At 43.4% G+C, this 23,205-nt stretch overlaps 1 protein-coding gene across 3 annotated transcripts in view; it reads right to left on the reverse strand.

Annotated features, from left to right (window-relative positions):
• ANO10 (anoctamin 10) overlaps window positions 1-23,205 on the reverse strand; it is a 90,600-nt gene that overhangs the window by 25,183 nt on the left and 42,212 nt on the right. For 2 of the 3 annotated variants that reach the window (XM_014466020.2, XM_023764182.1), the window contains exon 12: window positions 4,903-5,019. The exons of the other annotated variant lie outside the window; for it this stretch is intronic. In XM_014466020.2, the coding sequence (XP_014321506.1) occupies window positions 4,903-5,019 (117 nt within the window). The remainder of the gene's footprint in view (window positions 1-4,902; window positions 5,020-23,205) is intronic. 3 annotated transcript variants of the gene reach the window in all.

Here is a 23,205-nt window from a genome sequence, read left to right on the forward strand (position 1 = left end):
CTACGTGTGAAACTTTCAACTTTCCACTAAGAACGCTTATTTGTCTACATAACTCAGAGCACAAATGCAGGGAGAGAAAGGTTCAGAGGCTCTGGGAGCTGCTGGAGTTGGTTTAAATACGCTGAACCTAGAGCACAAAAGCATTACCTCATGCAGGCTGGCACGTGGCCTGCCCTGTCCAGGGTCCCACATCTGACCTGAGGTCACTGAGGCTATAATTAGCATGTGGTGTCCTCCGAAAGCTCTTATCTTGTTCTTTCAACTGATTTCCTAGGCTGTTATCGTCCTCAAAGGCCCCATTTGGACCCAGCTCTGCTTCTGTGGGTGTGGCTCCCTCCCAGGAGGGCTGGCTGCCCAGAGGCCGGTTCTGTGGTGACTGAACCCAGGATGCTCCAGGCCATCCCATGCCATGACTCCTTTCTATTTTTAATTGAATCTTAAAATTACTGAGCTTTATATTCCACATATAAGGCCTGGGTGGGGCGGGAACCCGGTGGAGGGGGCAATGGAGGAAAAAAAGGGGGGACATCTGTAATCTCTCAACAATAAAGATTAAAATTTTTTTTTAAATTACTGAGCATTGAATAAATCGATTTGAAAAGAAATAAAAGGGCATCCCCAGGATGCTATTTACTGTCTAGGATTCTTTGTAAAGGTCTCACCAGCTGAAGCCCGATCACTTGAAAACGCCCTTTGCAAAGCAAACAGTTCTATTTCCCCCAGTCTGCCTCCCACCTTAGGTATACCTACTTTGCCTATACATTCAGAAATGCCGCACTTTCCTATCTGCCAATGAAAGACAACTGCTTTCAGTACCTCTCCTCCTTCAGCCCTGCCCTCACCACACCCCACCACCCGAGCTGAGGAATAACGGGGACCCACAGAGCGCTTCTACAGGGGGGCTCCCGTCCTGCCCTAGAACCACACGGGTGCTGGGTGTAGACAGGTAAGCCAGAGCCTTCCCACAGACCATGGCGTCCGGCCTTTAGTTAACGGAACAAAAACCGAGCTGCAAAGAGGCTCCCAGCCTGGTTGCCAGGGCTGAACTTGGCCCAGGACTCACTTGTTCTTGGCACTCACCTGACCACGCCTGGGTCTATCTTTGCTGGGGGCTGGGGGTTGGGGTGGGGACATAGAACAATGGGAAGAGTTTTATAAATGTAGGTGCCTGCCCCACTCAGATCTAGGGAATCAGGAACTTCAGAGCGGGGGGCCTAGGCCCACGTATTTTTCAAAAGTTCTACATTCAGGTTGCACAGCCCGATTTAAGAACTCTGATGACTTAAATTTCTCAATGGCATTTTGTCCATAAAATGGAAAGAGAGTTGAAAAGTAGCAATTCAAATATAAATTAAATATAATAACTAATCATACGTAATCATTTCTATTGACAAGCTTGATGTAAATTTCTGGCCATTTAATAGAGAGTGTGGAGACAGGCTGGGCATTAATGAGACTTATTCTTAAGCATGCTTTCAACAACGCCGTTTTCGATCGGGGGCCCGCCAACTGACCGGAGGACAGGGCGGACGCTCTCCCTGCCTCGGATACATGGGGAAAGCCCAGTGGGCTGAGGCTCTGCCTGTTTACAAAGCAGTCTGTTAAATGTCAGATTAAAGAAAAATAAGAAAAATTCTATCTCCGGAAATGTCAATAGTTCAGCAAGTACACTGAAGCCACGCCAGTTGATCTGAGTTTCTGAAAAGCACAAAGCAGGTGACCTTTCACACCTCGGACCGTCCGGCCTTTTGGGGACCTCTAGGCAGTGGCAAGATGATGACAGCAGCGTGAACTCGGGCCCCCGTGGCAGTGCGGGGCACCCACAGCGTGAACGCGGGCCAGCACGGAGAGAGGGGAGGGGGCAGCTGGGACAGATCTCAGCCCAGCTTCTACCCTGGACTTTGTCTTCTCAGGTTGTCACTTTAACAAGGAAGCAGTGGAGGGAGGACACTTCTCCCTGGTTTGCAGACAAGGCCCTGGAAACCCTGACTCCTGCCCACTTGATGGAGCGGAGACATGAGCCGCACACGCTCTAATTTAAAGGCACCTCTAGTGCAAGCTGGGAACGTCCTGTCTGAAGGCGTTCGATAAATGCACCGAGTCAAAGCCTTTCACACAGGTCTGTCCCTCCAGGGCCCTCACAGCAAAATCAGCACCAGAACCATGTGTTGTCAGAAGGTGATCTGAATCAGAGAATCACAGCTATGTCCACGGGAGAAAAAGGCCCAGAGAGACTTACAACCTTTTAGATATTTTTCTTCTTTTTAAATAATAGGAGATAGAATTTTGGTTAGATGACTGTAAATAAATTGTGCCTCTGAATTAGGGCTTTGCTGCATGGTCAGGCAGGGTGTGTCTGAAGAGGTGGGACTCTAGGAGCTGAGAGGACTAGAGAGATCATTTAGCCAGATTCTTAATAAACTCTAATATCCGTGAGTCCCCTGAGAGCAAACAAAACAGCTCTGTAGCAGGACTTTCAGGTAAATGTAGTCAGTACCATGAGACATGTTAATAATATCCAACATCAATAGAGACCCTCTGCTTTCAGACAAACACATGAGCACGTGAACTCCTGGTGAGAGGAGGGCTTTACTAACAGAGCCAGACTGGCCTCGACCTGGGCGAAGGTGTGCGCGTGCCGGCCGCAAGCTGCCTGCCCGTCTGTGACATCTCACTAGGAATGTAGTCAACGGACAGTGACAATGCTTATAGTTTTAAATTGTTTTGCTTACATACCCCCTAAATCTTTTGGATGCTACCTGCCTTTCCACACAATTTTAAGTTGACATCTAACATTTTTATCGATAATGAAATATTTGCAAAAATGTAACTTCTAGCATACTGCAAATAACGACACTTATAAAATTTTAGATCACTCTTTTAAAGATACCCAAGTCTAATAAGCACTATACTAATGTGATATCCACCATCACACATTTAAAAATACACAAATGTTATTAATCAATAGTAACAATTTTATGTCTTGCCTTTTTTCCTCTTTGAAGTCACGTTCTTTCCACTTCTCCCAAAGAAATGTATCCTTCCAAAATATATTTGCTTGCTTGAAATTATAATATGCTCATAAATGAAAATGTCCTGTACTATAAGTATTTAAAATTTTCTTCTGCACTGACTGGTCATTACAATTATACTGATGCATAAATGATTAAAATTATTTAAATATAATAATACATTTTAATAAACAATTATTGGACATACGTTTCTGGATGAAGTTTAAAAATGCATCTCGTAAGGAGATGATTCGGTTTGGGGGGCGGGAGGTTGGGGGGCTGCACCACTTTGGTTTTGAAAGGCTCTCTGTCCCCTGGGAGATTTTCACCCTGGGGGCAAGGCACATGATGGGGTCAAGATGGTTCCTTCTGCGAAGTGGGCGGAAGACAACTGTGGAAGCAGAGATGGACGGACAGCGGGAGGAGCCAGGACTCATGGGCCTCCTGGGGCAATGCTGTCTCAGGAAGGAGGACGGTGTAAGCTGAGGGTCTGAGCATCGAGGCCCCTGCAGCTGTCTGTGCCCACAGGCTCCTCGCAAAGACGAAGGAGCGTCCCTGTGTGGCGGGGCGGCTCTGCCCACCCCTCCCGTTCATCTACTCCTCTGCCCCTCGCCCATGCGGTCTCAGCCTCTCCTGAAGTGAGAGCTGAACAAATGCTTTAAATCAGTGGTTCTCAACCTTCCTAATGCCGCGACCCTTTAATACAGTTCCTCATGTTGTGGTGACCCCCAACCATAAAATTATTTTCATTGCTACTTCATAACTGTAATTTTGCTACTGTTATGAATCGCAATGTAAATATGTGATATGCAGGATGTATTTTCATTGTTACAAATTGAACATAATTAAAGCATAGTGATTAATCACAAAAACAATATGTAATTATATATGTGTTTTCCGATGTTCTTAGGCGACCCCTGTGAAAGGGTCGTTCGACCCCCAAAGGGGTTGCGACCCACAGGTTGAGAACCGCTGCTTTAAACTCTGAATGGGCCGCCAGGTTAGCAGCCTGCGGGCCTGTCCTTGTCTCGGTCTCACTCACTCAGCCTTCCGGAGGTTTCCTGAGGAATTTACAAGCAAGTCCCACCTGCCTCCTATGGCATCTTGGTTTCCCCACTTGATTCATGGCCTCAAGCTTTATGTCTAAAATACATATTATGGGAAAATAAATTTCACTCTAAAGATTTCATCTGATGTTTAATTCTTTTTCTTAAAAAAAACAACAACATATGAATGTTTGTAAAAAAGAAGAAGGACAGAGGAGGAAGTATGTGAATGGCCCTGAGTCTGAAAATGGCAGAAGGGAAGTGAAGGGATTATTCAAACCCTCGCTGTGAAGGAGAACTGGTAAGTTCCAGCATGGTATGTTCTCCCTCTCTCTCTCCTCTCTCCTTCCCCGCCCCCCCCGCCCCGCCCCTTTCTCATTTCTTTGGTCTCTAGTAGAATGTGGAAGTCATGGGAAGAGGTTTCTACTTTTTGACATTTTTTGCTGTTTCTGCCCACACTTCCTTGTTCTCCCTCACTCCGCAAGATACTCAGGATTCTATTTACTCACTTCGTCCTGCTTCATGTTCCCGTAGAAGCAGACTCAGAAACTGTGAGGAGCGCCCCAGGTGCTTCTGGGAAACCTCTGCTCTTTGTTGAATGCCAGCCCTATTCTTCATTTAACATTGCTTATTTTTGTTTTGCTTAGTTTATTTCGTTCATTAACCTGCTTGTGGCTCACGTTACCAGGAGGTGGGTTTTGCGATGCCCTCCTGAACGGGAGTCTTCTGTGTTTATTAAACTGGTCAGGTCGAGGCCGGAGGACATGCTGAGAGCCAGCACTCCGAAGTGCGTCTCCTGGCCTTCGCCAGAGAAACGCGTTTATTTTCAGGACAGCTGCCCTTACCTGCTGCTTCAGTGCCTCCAAAGACTCAAATTCCAATCTGGCCAGTTTCAGCTGGATGTGCTGTGGTTTATCATGGATGGCAAAGGCAAGGATAAACTTCAAAGCCAGGAGAGCGTGCTGAAAACAAGAGAGAGGACACGTTGATGTGCCACAGTCGACCGCAGGGCAAGGAAACAGATGAGTAGCTGAGCAGTCGGCAATCCTGCTCATGAATCTGGGGCCGTTTCTAATTACTGGCCTGCAATGCATCAAAGATCAACCAGGCCCATGAGTTACAGATCCACCCACTGTGGCCCATTCAATCATTACCGACTGCTTTGCTCTGTTCTTTTAAAATCAGTTATTCCCTTAAATTGATACCACAGGCTGCCCTCACCGTTTTATAGGAAAAAACAAAGATTATTCTGGACAGTCTTCCACACAATGCCTTTCTCTCTCTGGGTCTCAATAGCCAATGCACCTCAGCATCCGACATTCAGTCACTTTGTTCTTTACCCAGCAACCTCCTCCCTGTGCTGTGCGTCAGGCCGAGCTACATGACGTGCATGTGGCTGACACAGCAGGTGCCCCGGATCCTCTGCACCCTCCATAGAGCCTGTGCAGTTTCTTTCATGAAATAATAACCAATAAATATTGATGAAGTGACGGATAGTGATGCACTACATTACACTGCTGACTCCAAATACTGCCGGGCAGGTGCACAGACATGCAGAGAGCATCCTTTACAATGCGCAGAGTGTGTCCAGTATAACACGGGAAACCTACAGCGTGGCTGTGTGATTTCCCTTCGACCTCAACATCATCAAGAGGTTCTCTGTGACAACGATGGGAGGTTTATAACTCTGCTTCTCGCTCTCCGGGACAGAAATAAGCCACCAGGACTGTTTCCAATGGTAAGCCTGTTAGATGCACAACCTCAACTCCCGGATGGGTCTCCAATTCTAACAGCATTTTGTGACCCAGGATCCACACCCACAGAAATCTGAACGATTGAGAAATAAAGTTGCCTCTTTGATGAGAGCATGAGTTATTAAATATGAAAGGCTGTGAAATAATTTTAAAGGTAAGAAATAAAAGACATTCAGAAATATCAGTGAAGGAGATGAGACAGCCTCTAAGAAATATTGCATTGAATTACTAACAACAACAACAAAACGACAGCTGAAAAACTAAATGAATGTTTTACTGTCATATTTTCAAAAGGAGGATGAAGGATAAATAACATGTGGCTGTCTCCATTATTTCATTCCACTAGAATACTGTGATATAATTGCATTTAACCTCTGCAGTGGAAATAAACAAAAGACATCTTCCGTATTGTTGAGAAACTGCATGTCCTACGTTGTCAAAGCCCCATCATGACGCAGGCACTGGCCTCCTTCCTCTCTCCTAACAAACCTGACCCTGTTTTCTCTTCCTTGGACTCTCGGTGGGGATTAGTGAGAAGATAGACCCGCTGTGGGCTTCCCTCGGCCGTAAGGTGCTTGTAACATGTGTCAGCTGGTCACAGTGGGTTTCTTTGGATGGTGGTGCTACGGGTGATCTCTTTATCTTCAGTATGTAGTGGACATGTGTGACTTTTCATGGGAAAAAACACGTTTGTGAAAAAGAACACAGGGAACCCCCACTTCACAATGAGTGACACCAGCCCTGTCCGGCTCCTAACCCGCCCACCTGGTCACAACTGTCCCTGTGCCCAGTGCAGACCCAAACCAGACACCTGGGGACTCAGGGTCCGGCAATCGTTTTTCATTCGCTCATTCTGCAAATGCATGGGGGTGTGTATACAGGCCACGTTGCTCGGATGTGGCCTTCTTCCACCGCATCCTTACCTCCCAAATCTTCTGCCACAACGACGCCCTCCCCCGCACCCTGACTAGGCTACACACCCAGAAGTTCCACCAATCTTACAGGTTTGTTTGGTTTAAACACATCATTTTTTTAAAAAGTGAAAACACCCCTGGGAGGATTGAAGAGCATCCCAATTCACAGATACCTGTTAGTTAATGTATGAGCTGGTGCTAGTAAACTCTTTCTCTCTGCCCTGCCCCCACCCTGACAACCTCGGATGCTTGGGAGTGAATGGGGTGGGGAGGACACCATTGCAGTTTGGGGTGAAAAGAGGCAGAAATGAGCCAACACTGTCTCCGTGGTCAGGAAAGGATAATTTAAGACACCCACCAAGTCTCAAAAGTTTAATTTTTTAAATCTTGTTTATATTTTCCATACAGCAAATCTGTTTTAAGGCTAAAAAACTATGCTAACTGAAGTGAGAGAAAAATGATAAAAAGCATTTCAGCTTGTTTTCATAAATAAAAGAAAACCTAAGATGAAATACGAATCTGCGCAGATTTGTAGAAAAACACACTCAAAGTGAATAGTTGAAGGGCTTTTCATAGTCTGTCTATGAAAAGAGAAGACAATTTCTGGGCCACGACTGTGATTCTTCACCAACAATCTTCTTTTAAAGTAAAACTCACATAATTATATCCTAAACAAAGTAAGGGAGAGAAAAAACATTTGCCAGGATGGGCAGAATTTTATCTTTTTTTACTTTTTTGTTAATCCTCACCTGAGGATATTTTTCCATTGATTTTTAGAGAGAGTACAAGGGAGTGGGAGAGACACAGAGAGAGAAACATCGATGTGAGAGAGAGAAATCGATTGGTTGCCTCCCGCTTGTGCCCCAACCAGGGCCAGGGATTGAGTCTGCAACTGAGGTACGCGCCCTTGACCTGCATCAAACCTGGGACCCTTCAGTTCTCGGGCCAACGCTCTATCCACTGAGCCAAACCGGCTAGGGCAAATGGGCAGAATTTTAAAACTAATACATACAAAGCAGTTGGCACTCCAAACAATGTGCTTCAAGTAATGATTACAGGGCGCCTTCGTTAGGGTAGGAAAGAAGAGGAGATTGGCACTCAGCAGTGGAACCCCTTCCAGCGCCAGCGGCAGGTCCCACCGACTCTGCCAGCAGCACGTACCGCACCTTTGGTCACTGCAGGGCTGTCGGCCCTCAGGAGCTTGTGCCAGGTGCACAGAGAGAGCAGGACCATTTTATTTTACAAAAACTAGAAAACGCACGACGTGACCGACAGTAGCAGCTGTGTTTATAGCCGTGTGTCCCCAACCCTCTCTTCTGAAATAGAAAATGCAAATTAGAGTTGAATTCTTGAAATTCTGGAACGCTAATCTGATTTCTACAGTGGCACCTCTTTCCATTCAGAGCCAGCCACCACTGAATAAAAGAAACTCCATCAGAAAAGCATCCTCTGATGATTACCAGACGAATTACACGCCAAATGCCAATCCATAAATGGTTAATGGAGTCAAGATTGAAAAAAATATGTGCAATTAGGCTCTCAGGGGGGAAAAAAAACCTCAGAAATTTTCATTTTAAGATGGTAGCATGCACAGCTACTTCTTCCACCTCCCCAGGGTCCCCTGAAATGACAGAAGTATATGCTCTAAAAAAAAAAAGAGAGAGAGAGAGAGAGACTAGAAAACAAGAGAATTTGCCAGAACTTCTGATGGAGCAGAAAGTGCAGCGCTTCTCCTGAGACAAAGGAAGGACCTCCCTAAGGAGCCTCAGAGAGGGGCCAATGTCATGTTCAACCCCACAAAGGAAAGTGGGCCAGGGAGTCCGCACCACAGTGAGTGCATTAGAGGACTGTCTTCAGGAAAGCTGGGGCCACAGGGAGCCCCTTCTCATGGTGCCTTGTAAGACAAGGAACTGCAGGTTCTACCCTCGCTCCGCTAAAGCCAGGGGTGTGTCCTTTAAGGAAAGCATGTGATCTTCCGGGAGAGGGCCTTGTGTAGGGTTGTAGTCCCAAGAGAGATGCTGAGCCCAAGGTCAGCACAGAGTGAACCCTAATGTAAACTGTGGCCTTAGTTAATAACAGATCAATACTGGTTAATCAACTATGACAAATGTACCATACTAATGAAAGATGTTAACAGTAGGGGAAACTGGGGGAACTGGGGGTATCTGGTGACTCTGTACTTTCAATATAATTTTTCTGTCAAACGAAAAATGCTCTAAATATAAAGTATTAATTTAAAAATGTACATTGTACATCAAGATAACAAGGTTTGTAGTAGTACATATTTAAACAGACATATCCTGATTGCAAAATATTTTTTCAGGAAAGTATTTTTGGAAGGTGATATAATGACTTCCTCTCTTACATAACATGGCTGTGGTGGCCCAGAAAACACTCTCCCCCAGTTGGAAACCTATTTAAATAACATCAAACATTCAATCCCAGGTTTAACTCACAGTAAAAGTGCATCCAATTACAAAAGAAATATTAAAAAATTGAGAACAAATAAAACTCTTTTTTAAATTACTTATCATAAGATGTCTCATTTTGGAATACAAAGTCTCAAATTTTCAAAATTCTATGTATAGGAAACAGAATATTCCTTGCAAGTCTACATTTTCTACTCTTGACCTGAAACCTCACTGTATCCCTCCACTGCAGAGGACGGCTCTTAGGGTATACACCAGGGGTGTTAAAACTCTACCCTGTAACCAGTTGTACTAATAAAGTTTCTGTATTTGGTGCATTCCCATGGATACTCCCATATTTTCCCTAGGTATAAAAGTTTTTTTTAAATAAAGTTTTAAAGAACTACTGGGGGGAAAAAAGACAGATCCACTACTATTATCCTTCTGTTTACCTTATTAAGAAAGTAGCTGAGAACAACTGATGGTTATTTTTTAAAATATATTTTTATTGAGGAAGGGAGAGGGAGAGAGAGAGAGAAACATCAATGATGAGAGAGAGTCATCAATCAGCCTCCAGTATGCCCCCTACAGGGGACTGAGCCTGCAACTGAGGCATGTGCTCTGACTGGGAATCAAACCATGACCTCCTGGTTCATAGATCGATGCTCAACCACTGAGCCACGCCAGCGGAGCCCGATGGTTACTTTTTTAAGTGTCAAGTCAATATACAATCACATAAAAGCCACTTGTGAATCAAATGGAACAATCACAGTGTAGATCCAAGGTTCACATGCTCCCTGAGACCCTGGGCCACTGTCCTTGTGGTGAGCTCAGAATGGGAGGGAATGGCCTGATGGTACATTGCTCTTCGTCTTAAATACCCTTACATCTCCCTTGCTGTCAGAGGGCTTGGCATGTGATCATGTGTAGTAGCACATGGGAAGGTGGTGACCTGTCTTCCTGTTTGGACCAAGTATAATCTTAACACAGAAGGTGCGAATCACTGGTTTTGAGCAGAAAAGGGAGAAGGATGACTGACACTGGGACGGAACCCTTTGACTTGGCAGTGACAGCTAACCAGCCCAGCACGGGCACACATGGTGGGTGAGGGTGGGAAAGTCCTGAAGCTATTTCCCTGCCGCCAATCCCCGGGGAAAGCAGTTCCTACTTTTAAAATTAACTCTTGAAGACAGTGCTTACCGTGTGTCAGACCCTCCTCCACGTGCTTTCCGTATATTTACTCACTTAATGTCCACAGCAATAAGCTACATTCCCATTTGGCAGGTGAGGAAACTGAGGTTCGGTGCCTGCCTCCTAGTGGCTCTATCTGCTCTGATGGCTTGTGCCTACGATAACGTAGGTGGCCTTCTAGGAGGAGAGAAGTTTTCAGGCACAAGCAGTTAATTTCACAAATGCTTAACTTTCACCCCAGTGTAGTGTTCTTGTTTGATATAATTTTTTTCTCATTTTAAACAATATGGAATATTCACACCATGCGTATGTTGTAGATAATTCAAAAGTAAACTGACCATGACCCAACATTTGGCAAAAGCTTGAGAAATCAAGTAGTTGAAAAAGTTTACTCGGTGATTAGACTTCCAAATTCTATCCTTATTTTAAGGTTAAAGCATCAGAAAACAAAGCCAAGCCCCCGCAGAAGTGCCTCTACACATTGGGGCACTTTAGAAATGACATTGAACCATCTGAACAGCATATTCTGCCCATTTCCTAAAACCATTCTTGAGGAGACTGATCGTTATGCAAACCAAGGTTCCCATTCAAGGAATTACATAATAAAGTCACCTTTGAGTTTAATTTAAAAAATGTGTTTCTAAAGAAGAATGTTTATGCTTTATTTTGTTTAATAACAAAAAGATGTATTACCTTTCCCCTTTCACTTCAGATGAAGGGAGAACGAAAGGCAAGACTGAAGGCCCTACTGTATTGAATTTCTCACCTTGTGTGGGCGGATAAGAACATACTGTCCCTGTTAGTCCAGATAGAGTCTAAAAGTTTCTTAGCCTAATTTCTGTTCACAGTTTTACATTTGTAGTTACTTCCATCTTCAAGTAGGTGGAGGCAGAAACAAAACATAAACATTAGACTTGGATGTAACAATTCAGAATTTGGCCAATCCAAAATTAAACAATGTAGTAAAAATTACAAATGCACGGAACTCAGTGATAAAAACAGAACTAGACAAGTAATGACCCTCAGGGAAATGTGATTGGTACATCGCCCTGAAGAGAGCCTTAAAGAGAAGAGGAGGTTTTAAAAAGCTGCAGGCATTTCTAAATAAGTGTTAGATAGACTGAGCAGGAGAAAAGTTCATTACCAAATGGTTAAAATCAAAATGTAATACTGGGATTTGAGGCACTTCTGGAATAAACAGATGAGCTTATTTCTGCTTCCCTCTCCTCCCAAACCTCACTAAAATGAAAGCCCTCAGTGCCCAGACCCAGTGAACCCGACCTCGGACCGCCTCCTGTGGCCCCTCTCTCCTCGCCAGCAGAGCCAGCCCCCACCCACCCTGCAAGGAAAATGCCATTACACTGAAAGGGGATTTCGGAGGAGACAAGGCAAGGACCCAAAGAAAACTTGAGAGAAAGGACAGTGCCTTCAGGAAGCAAAGTGCAGAAGACTATTTTTAAAGGGGGTGAGATCACTCGGAGGCCGAAGAGCTCTTGGACACTAGCCATATGACAACAGAAATAAATTCAACAGAAGAATTAGAAAATACAGTTCAGTCTCAAAACAGACTAAAACAATCAAAACAAAAAAGGAGACAGAAAATGGGAGGGGACGGGAATACACAACAAATGATAAATCCAGATAATGCAATGGGGGCCCAGGAATAGAGGAGATTAAAAAAAAATGGAGAAAGATAATTTTCAAAGAAATAATTCGAAGAAATGTCACAGAACTAAAGAACAGGAGTTTGCATGTGTCAAGCTCAATTGATGGGAAAGAAAAAAGAAGCCCAACCCACCGAGACGTATCACTATGAAATTTCAAAACAACGTGGATAAACTTGAAAGCATCTAAGAGACTAGCAGATCGTGGGTGGAAGACAGGGTGAGCCCAGCGTCAGCCTCCCACCATCGCCGCAGGCAACAGAGCAGAGCCTTCCAAATCTGGAGGGAAGCTGGCCATGGGGAAGCTTTCAGACACACAGGATCCTAAAATTTCTCTGCCATGGACCAGCCAACATGGAAGGGATTAGGAAGGGGTGTTGGAGCAAAGCGAAGGCCATTCTCAGGAAGTTAGAGTGAGGGGGAGTCTCACAGCATATTTAGAGAGTGAGCTGCCAAGATCGGGACCAGACACCATGATTCCCGGAGTAACCTCTCCCAGGAAGACAACAGAAGAGAACACAAATAAGTTACCTGATGTGTTTAAGGGCACCGAGTTCAGGAAAGAATCCATCATAGGTACGTAGAAAACCAAGCAGATTAAATATAAGGCAATGATCAGCTCAACTATGTTTAAGGAAATATAATCACGGCACACTACATGCTCACCTGTAAGTAACAGTTACATAGTAATGTAATCATTCAATATTAATTTAACCAAAAACTGCGATGTAAAGCTACATGGGGAGGATGGAGAAACAGAAGTAGGTGGTGAGTGTAAATACATTCATATTATTTAATAGGGGAGTCAGTAAAACTGAACATGTTTTTTAGAAATATAGATGTAACTAGAAGGGCTAAAATATTGAGTCACTGACACTAAGAAACGAGAAGAAAGCAGTGACCTGTAATTTTGTTATGACTGTGCTCTTAAAGAAATATTTGACCTTTCAAATTACGAATATGTATTACTTTCATAAACCTAAATGTGATTATCAAAGGAATCTCAATATGCATAAGCAGAAATTTTTGTAAAATCCAGTTTTTAAATTTGGCAAGGACTCAGACACATGTAATCTGTGCCTTTAGAGAACCATGGGATCTCAGGGTTGGAAGCCCCTGAACGGTCATCTAGTCGATGCCACTGCTCCCCCGTGTGCAACCAGCTACTTCATGGACCACTCTGCCCCAGGAATGGCTCCCAGTCCAACCAGGCCCTCATCTACAACGCAGGACGCCACACCACATGAACGCGCTAACCCTCATCGGCCCGAGGCCTCTTTTCTGAGTTCCCATCCATCTCCAAAGGGGCTCTCAGTGCTCCCCAGGCTGTGTGACCAAAGCAGACACCAACAACGGCTCCCAAGTTCACAGCTCCCGGCTCCAGGAGCAGCCAGACCAGGACGAGCGCCCCCTGGGGACAGTTCCAATCCCTCCAAGGAAGAGTGGCCTGGTGGCGCCTAGGCTGGGTGCTCACTGCTCATCATGGGGCAGGGGTGGGGCAGGGGTGGGGCACACTTCCACCAGAAGCCACGGCTGTTTCCACCAGGAGCCACAGCTGCACCCACTGCAGTCGGGGACGGAGGCTCGTTTCCCGGAGAAATGAGTAATGGGCAGGCAATTCAATAAATAGGACATGGATGTTGAAGAAAGAGACTGCTATTGAATTTGTCTCTTCAGAGATTCAATTTTTGGTCATGTTTCAGAATTATTTAATTATATCTTCTCTTAGGAACAAAGGATTTGATGCTCTGAGCTTGCTGTGGTCTGGGCACCGATGAGTGATCAGCACCCAATGCCACACGGCAGAAATCCAACAAGGTCGTTCCTTCAAAAAACCTTCACCCTCTTCTATCTGTGTGTTCGTTTGTTGTGAAAAGAATGATCTCTTAAGTGACTCCATCCCAGTGAAAAAGATCTGCTTCCAGGCCCTGGGCCCTTTTCCCAATGAGTGTAGCGACCGGATATTTTTATAGTGTCGGGGATCTTGTGATATTTCCTTCAGATGCCCCGTTTCATTGCTCTCATTTGCATTGCAAAATGACATTGCATCCGAGGGCCTCACTTCTGCAGGGAGATTCCCCTCAGTGTCGAGATTCCCAGAGTCGTTCCTGCTACTGCACCCTGGACAGCACTCAGCGCTCGGCCTGGCTCCTAACCATGAGACAGGAAGGAGTACATCAGTCGCTCAGCACCTCACACGGCTCAGATGATTCCTAAGCCAATATTATCCTTCTCTCCCCCAGTGGGCACGACCAGTCGACTAAGTATTTGGACTTTACATGTCCGCAGCTGATGGCACAGCGAGTAGGGGCCTGGTGTGAACTAAAGGAACTGATTATACACCTTTCACTGCAGACTCAAGGGCGAAAGAGGATGCAGCAAGTTCTCACCATGTCACCGCGGAGATTATACACAGTTTGCCAGGATGGACTCTTTACGAACATTCATTTCAGGTGCTTAACACGGGTTATGATTCAATTAACTGGTGCTGTAAGTACACGCTGGAGAAAATATTTCTTTTCTGTTTTTGTGCTAGAGGAGCATTTTGCTACAAAAAAGGGGGGGGATCTCTATTTCCAGGTGATTAAATAAAGGACATGGGAAAAGTCTTTCTCTCTCTCTACGAGGACAAGGAAAAAGACAGAAAGTGTAGTGATGCCCACAAAATCAACGAGCTGGTGTTTTGTTCACTAAGATTGCTAATGATCCCAGGATGTTAAAGTGTGACCTGGCCGGCTCATTGGGGTACAGTGTAACATCTTTAAACCTGAGATGACTTAACAAAATTTAAAACCTGTTCTAATTATCTCATGGTCATTACTGATCCTGATTTTAAAAAAAAGACTGTCTTATAATAAATCAACAACTACCTAAATAAACATTTGCAAATAAAAATTGCCTTTCATTAAAGACATTTCCTATTATATGAATCATTTGATAAGAATAACCCTATAAAGTAACCTTTGTATCAACACAGTGCTTTAAGGATTTAGATGCTTTTGAGTATTATTTCTTCTGATCCTCGTAGCGGTTGTATTAGGCAGTTATCAACATGACTCATGGATGAGGAAAAACGACTTGAAGCTCAGAGGTTTGCTTAATTAACGTCACCCAGCTTGCAGGAAGCTGGAGCTGGAGCTGGAGCTGGAGCCAGGCTTTCAACAACCAGCCCTGTCCTCCTTTTCCTGCTAAATGTAGGTTCCTTCCCCTTCTCACATCTCCAACTATGCATGTAGCAACAAAAGCCTTGGACACTATATGTACAGCACCCCCCTCCATGGGTTCCCTCCTGTTGCAAAAGCTTTCAGCTTATTACTAAAACTCTAAAACTTTTCATGTAAACACAAGCAAAAAAAAAGCAAAACAATAAAACAGCCCAAATCTTGGCAGTTTGAATGAGAGGGGAAAACAAGCATTTTAGAGACCTCCCTTTAAAGTTTAAAGCAATAAGATATTTTAAAATCACAAGGATAAAGGTTAAAAGCTTGGTAGTACCCAAAACTCTTATGAACATTGGACAGTAGACATCATCAGAGAACAGATACTGTGTATTCAAACTGGTCTAGGCCGTAGAAAAGAATGAAAAGCTACCCCAATTAATTCTAAGAAGCTAGAATATACTTAATACTAAAACCTGATTTTTAAAAAAAGACCAATTTCACTATAAATATAGATGCAAAAATTCTAAATACAGTACTGGCACATAGAACCCAGTAGTGAATTAACAGAATAATATTATATGACCAAGCATTGTTTATTTCATGAATGCAGGGATTGCCCACCATTAGGAAAGCTATCAACATATTCATTACATTTGTATTTTTTACAGTGAAAACATTAAAACAATATCAATAAAACATAGAGGCTAAAAAACATTTGGTAAAATTAAATTGTCATTCCTAATTAAAACAAGAAAACAAACAAACAACTCCCTAAAATAGGAGTAGAAAAAGATACTTAAATAAGATCAAGGCCATTTACTAGAATCTTACAACAAACAACTTAGGTAATGGTCAAATATTGAGGCCATTACCATTCAAGACGAACACAGGGATGTTTACTATTCAACATGACCCTAACTAATGCACTAAGAGAAGATATAAAACAAATGGTGTAAGAACTGGCAGAGCAAACATCTGTATTTGCAGCAGCAAGTGAGAGCTTAGTAGTTGTTGGATATAAATACTTTTTAAAAGCTTTTCTTTATACTAGTAAGAAATGGAAATTGATTAGAAAAATACTATTCATAAGAGCAATACAATTTACCAAAGGAAAATAAGAAAGGTACAGAGCTTATACGATGAAAAACAAAATTTTATTGAAGAACATAGAACAAGGCACTGATAGATGGAGATCCTGAATGCAGTGTTCTTAGGCAAACTCATCACAAAGTATTAAATCTTCCCAAGATGCACATAGAAATTTAATTGTAATCAGAAACCAACAGATTTTGTTGAAATGAAACTAAGTAATTTTAAAGTTCATTTGGAAAAATAAATATATAAAAATTAATAACAAATTTGTAGGGGGGAAGTAGGAGAAAAAAATTAGGGAAAAAATACTAAAACTTACTATAATAACTACAATCAAAACAATATGAATTGGCTCAAAAAGAGACAAATAGATCAGTGAAATAGAACAGATTCTCAAAACATATGTGATAAAGGTAGTATTTAGGTTACTAAAAAAGATGGTTTATTTAAAAATGAAATAAATATAAATGGCTATTCCTTTGGGATATACAAAGTTGGACTCCTACTTTAAAAACAAAAAATAGTTTCCAGATGAATTAAATATCTAAATATAAATAGGACACCAGACAAACACAACAAAATTCCTTCCTGATGCTGTTTTCCTGGTCACAGAAAACCCAGTCCCTGAAGAGGAGGGGCCTCTCTTTCAGCAGGAAAGACCCACCTCTCTGGGCTCCCTGGGAAGTGGTCCCACCTCCTCCCACGTGCCCTCTGCTCTCCTGCAGACCCTTCAGATGCCCGTTGTTGTTTATAGGGGAGAAGGCTGCTCCCTGCAGCAAGTTCATTGGCAGAATGGTAGAATTCGCCCCAGATATAATATTTTCACATTGCTTCTTATGATATATTCAAAGAAAGAGGGAAAACAATACAAATTAAGCTAACCTAAACATGAAATTAAAGAACCCAAAGTGAAAATAATGGTACAGATCTTAATGTTGATGCTTAATTTCTAATTTTGTTGCATAATCTCTGCACTCTTTATGTGGAATGACATATATCTTGTCCCTATCAGGATGAATTCTCAGCTGCGAATCAAGTCATTAACAATCTGGTAATTACTTTCAAAGGATTTAAGTAGCATGGAATTCTCCACTTGTACATTTTTTAAATCAAGGAGCACCAAGTGCTTGCTCTGCATCATGAAGTGGCCTTGCAGCAGGATGAGGCGCGGGCTGGCTGAGGGCAGGTGAAGCAGGCCACAGTGGGAGCGGTTTTCCCCTCCTGGGAAGCTATTGGGCATATCTACGTGTTCATGCATCATCAAACAGTTCTGGACTCGAGGTTGTAGTCCTTGGGGTGTTTGAGTAAGTTCCCAGCCCTGAATGACTTCAGGTGGTGGTGCATACTGAGGAAAAAGCTAAAATCACACCACAGATGTAATCACCCTTCTCCCCCAGCGTTCTAGAGCTGGAGAGGGGGCAGCTAAAGGGTTTGCCCTGTTTTTTCTCATAAGATGTCTTCATGTTCCTGACAATGGTGCTGGTAACTTCTAGTAAAATTTAAAGCACAGCTAAAATCGGTATTTACCAAGGGAGTTCCTAAGCAATGCTAGGCCTTATGGGTAAAATAACTGGAACGCAGAAGACATAACCCTGTCACAAAGAGTTTACAATCTATTACAAGTGAGAATCCAGGCATGAAGCAAATACAAAACATCTCCATGGCAACGTATATTCAAGTGTGGTTCAAATTATATACCTCCACACAAGGACCTTGATGATAAGAAATGCGTTGACCAAGGAAGGCGCGGCAGAGGAAGTCTTTCTCCCATTGGGCCTCAAAGGAAGCCTACGACTTCAGCAGGCAGACAGGACCGCTAAACAGAGGAAAGGGCAGTCCCAAGCCATGGAAGCAAGAACCAGCAGAGGTGCAAAAAGATTATTGGAGAGGAAGACGATTCCTATCCTGCCATGAAAGACAGTTGCATTAGTCCCCTTCCAGTTTGCCCCAGAGCCCAGCATAATGTCGACACAAGACTGATATTCTGCAGGATGGAACTCAATCTGCCCAGGGGATGATGTGAGGAAGCGGGTGGGAGATGACCATGCGTGTTACAGGCAAGGGGAACAGGAGAGCCAGAAGCCCTGGAGAGGTCCTGGCTCCAATGACCTCATTCACATGGCCTCTGTGACACGGAGTGGGGGGCCACAGTGTAGACCAGCCATGGGCAAACTATGGCCCGCGGGCCGGATCCGGCCCGTTTGAAATGAATAAAACTAAAAAAAAAAAAAAGACCGTACCCTTTTATGTAATGATGTTTACTTTGAATTTATATTAGTTCACACAAACACTCCATCGAGCCAGAAACCCTGGAGAGGTCCTGGCTCCAATGACTTCATTCACATGGCCTCTGTGACACGGAGTGGGAGACCACAGTGTAGACAGTGGTCTCCATCTGGTGACCTCCCGTTTTCACCTTCAAAGCTAGCTGAAGGCAATGGTTACCATTGTGCATGTGTACATCACTGTTTGGAGGTGCCCTCTTCTATGGCCAATAAAAGCGAGCTGTTAAACTTGATAGGATTCAGAAATCGGAACAATATGGGCTCCCTCTAGTGGTTTAAAACACCTTTCACCCTTAGATACTTAAAGGAAGTTTCTACTTTATTTTGGTCATTTCTTTTTAGTTTTTGTATCACCTAGTCCTTTTCCTCTTGGAAAAATGCCAGTCTTATAAAGAGCTCACTACAGTGTTCATCCCAGTAGTGAGGAGAGGGGAACAGGCCCAGAGGCCCAAAGTCACAAAGCAACTTCATCTGCTTCCTTCCAAAACAATCAGAAGCTCAAGCAGCAAGAAGCGAAGAGAGACGGAAACAGACAGCGAAGCCACGTGATGCAGGGGGACTGGGATAGAGAATGGGATTCGGCAAAGAGAAGTGAGCTGTAACCACAACATAAAAAAAAAAATTAATGCTCTCAAAAGGCTCCAAAATCATCTTGGATGATCTTGGCATCCAGGAAGAAATTTTAAAAGGATTAGTTTCTAACAGGCTTTATGCCAATCCTGGCCCAAGTCTGTAGGATGCTGTGGCTGCTCGGCCAGCTAAGATCTGCTTGAATTTTTCAAGGCTGCCATGTAGAGAAAGGTTGCATCACTGCACAGCCATGCATCCTATTAAAAACCCCGCTCCAGTGAGGCAATGTTACGGCTGAGAGAGAAGGATTGTTACAGAGCAGCAAACCTGGCCGTGGCTGTTGCCGTCTGTGCTGAGGCTTGGGATCTTGTTATATAATGATGCACTAAAGTGTTGGCGATCTGCAGGTCCAAAAAAATCAATACCAACAAAAAGCCAAGTGCAAAGGATCCAAGAAAAAGCATGAAATACCTCCACTAAGAAATGTAAATAACAATTATGACAATTACAGCTGGGTAATGTAATTGGTACCTAATTATAGCTGTGGCTGGGACGGAATATATTTTCTGCTATTGCTAAGCGAGGCACTGCTTGTTTGTTTTTTTTTGAAAAATCAGATTGGTTCACCTCGTTTAGAGAAAAAAGTCCTTTTAGATCATTATTCTTGAATCAATTCTCAACAAACTACCAAACTGGTCCAAAGTCTCTTTCAAAGATGATGGTAAAAATCATTCCGAATGAAGTTCTTCTGAACCCTCTCAGTGCCATGACAGTTTCTCTGCTTTGCTTTAGTAAAACCATTTAGTCTTATACTAAATAGCAACCATTTACAGCTGAAAACAAATATAGTCAAATGCAACGTGTCTGGTAAATACTAAGCCATGGTGAACCTTGGATCCCTGGTCAGAATACAATTCTCTCTCACATCACTGTTTCTATGGGAAAATCAGTTGCAGATTGAAATTGCTTAAATTACCAGAGCACGTGTCCTACTCAGCATGAGGACCGCCTACAGGCTGGTCCCTTGACGTTATTTCACTAGTGAGTTGACTGAGGAGCAAGTATGTCACGAGATGTCATCATCTCCAGGGGTTTACTCAGGTCCCCGCGAGACCCCAAATTACACCACATCAAAGCCTCCACTGGCTTTCTTCCTCGGGAATGAGGTGTCACACTTTCCTCATGTGCCCTTTACAGCAAGTCATCTCTCAGATCACAGAGCCAACACTCTGTCGTTTTGTGACAGATGTTCAAGAGAAGGAGGTGACATACACAAATGTTAGCCAGTGGGGTTGTTTCAATCTCCCTGACTCTGCAGTTTTCACACCTTTTACTTATGCTTAACAAAAGACCACAGTCCCTCGGGCCAGCAGTTATACCTCCTTGTTCCCCCACAGGGCCCGGAATTAGGAGTCTGCGTAAGACGGGTGAAAGATACTTGCAGAAAAAATCAATTTCATATTTCAATTTGTAGCAGAGATGGATGTACCTTGTTTCTCAGAAGAGCTAAAAAGGTAAAGAATTTAAGATGTCAAAGGAAATCAAAGGAAAACATCTCCTGTATGAAATGGTCAGGGTAGCTTTATATGTAGTTGCCCCTAAATCTGGAATGAGCCCAGATGTCCCCGCAAATCTTTATGAAAAAAAATCTATTTATTCCTGAAAATGAACCATTTAAGATGAGCATGCCTAATGCACTTTACTGTATGCTTGTTAATCCTCAACGTTTAAAAGAGCTGCTCTCGCGGTGTTATCTAGACCTTATTGGCCTTACTCGTTTACAACGGTGTTCTCGTCTCAGGAAGGACAATTCCATTCTCTAAGGTGCTCAGGACAAACCGGGGGTCTTCCTCGATGCCTGCTTTTGCTACATCCCCCCTGGAACCTATAATCAGATCCTTCTGAATTTGCCTTGAACATTTATCCAGAACCCAACCACTGCTGCTACCTCCACGTTTGCTACCCTGACCCAGGGCACCACCGTCTCCGTCCAGGATCATTGCCATGGCCTCCTAACGGGTCCCTCTGCCTTTGTCCTCATCCCTTACAGTCTCCTGTCACCACGTCCACACATCACCCGACCATCCTCTGCTCAGAATCTCCAGCAGCTCCCATGTCACCTAGACATAAAGAACTTTTAAAACCCAACTACTTAAAAAAGAAATCCAGTTCGAAAATGGGCGAAAGACATGGACAGACATTTCACTGAAGAGGACAGACAGATGTCAAATAGCACATGAAAAGATAGTCAACTCATTAGCCATCAGAAAAATGCAAACTAAACCACAGAGAGCTCTCAATGCAAACCCATCAGAATGGCTGGAATAAAAATTAGTGACACCACCGTTCTGGCAAGGATGTGGAGAAACTGGATCACTCTGCAAAACAGTTTGGCAGCTTCTTGTAAAACGAAACATGCAATTACCATACAGCCCAGCAATGTTACTCTCGGACATTTATCTAGAGAGAAATGAAAACTTATGTTCACCCCAAACCTGTATGAAATGGTCTGGGTAGCTTTATATGTAGTTGCCCCTAAATCTGGAATGAGCCCAGATGTCCTTCAATGAGTAGGTGGTTAAATACACCGTGGTACACGCATACCATGGAACAATACCCGACAAGGAAAAGGAACAAGCTATTGATACACATATTAACTTGGAGGAATCTCCTGGGAACAGTGGTGAGTGAAAAAAAGCCCATCTCAAAAGGGTATATACTGACCGACAGGGAAATGGAGAACAGGTCGGTGGTTGCCAGGGTAAGAGATGGAGAAGGAGGGGTGGAGGGGTGAGAGGTGGGTGTGGTTATGAAAGGATGAGAGGGAGCCTTGTGCTGACGGAACTGTTCTGTATCTACCTGTGACGGTGAACATGCAAACTACACATGTGATAAAATTGTGTAGAACTAAATCCACACAAACTGGGAAGATCTAAACGAGATCGGCAGATTGTAGCGATGTCAACATCCTGATGTGCAACATGGCTCCAGAGTTCTACAAAATGTTAGCCCTGGAAGAGACTGGGGGGAGCGTGCAGGGATCTCTGTGTATTTCTTCTTACAAATGCATGTGAACCTGCAATTATCTTAATAAAGATTTCAATGACAAAGAAACCATGAAGTCATTATCTTGCTGTTGTCTGATGGGCACCTTCTTCCGAGTCCCTGGGACCTAAGTATGCCACTGTGTGCAAGGGAGCGAGCTTGTAGAGGTGGAAAATGTGATACACCTGATGGTTAATTAAACCGACCAGATTTACATAAAAACTCCCCACTGTCCCACTAAGCCGGCCAGCGTTTACATTCTGCATGCTATGCTTACCTCCAGCTAGAATGGAAAGAAAGCTTATCTTTTTAAATAGTAGGACACAATCATATTTAGTTTCAGAATAAGCATACTGTCCTCAAGGTGACAAAAATTAACCACCTAATGCTATCCCCCTTTGTGGTTTAATTAAAGTTGTTAGTAAGCAAGAACAGTAGAGTCTAATTCATGTGACCCATTAGTAAATTTTTATAAGCAACGTTCAAAATTTCATTATCACTTTAATGATTTCATTTGCAGACTATAGCTTTAAGTGAAACAGATATGATTAATGCAAAGAGAGCCAATGGCAATAAAATAATGGAATGTAACATGCACAAAATAAAAAATGGGCATTATTACATTTCTAACATAATTTATTTATGCATTATGGTTGTTTAGCTGTGTTACTGCTGCTCTAGTAACACAAATTAGATTTTTTCTTAAATTCACAAAATACAATCCATATATCAATTTATTTATTGACTTGACAGTATCTGCAAAATCTCAGAAAAATGTTTTAACAAGGTCCTAGCTCAGACTGCCATCTCCAATTCTATTAGCCTGAGAGTGGAGCCTCCATAAACTCTTCCATATTAAGTTAATGTCCATCTAACATCCAATCCCTACCTCGGCCTGAAAACAACCTTTTATCCAATGACCTTACGCATCCTTCTTCACATGTCAATCACGACTGCAGACACTCGGAGGCAGGCAGAGGACACTCGCTCGGTTTTGGCCTATGTCTGTTGGCGACATCACCCTTCATTTCCAGGCTGCCACCTTAGCACCCCACTCTTAGTTT

This window comes from Myotis lucifugus, unplaced genomic scaffold, assembly GCF_000147115.1.
Source record: "Myotis lucifugus unplaced genomic scaffold, Myoluc2.0 scaffold_319, whole genome shotgun sequence".
NCBI classification, from domain to species: domain Eukaryota; kingdom Metazoa; phylum Chordata; class Mammalia; order Chiroptera; family Vespertilionidae; genus Myotis; species Myotis lucifugus.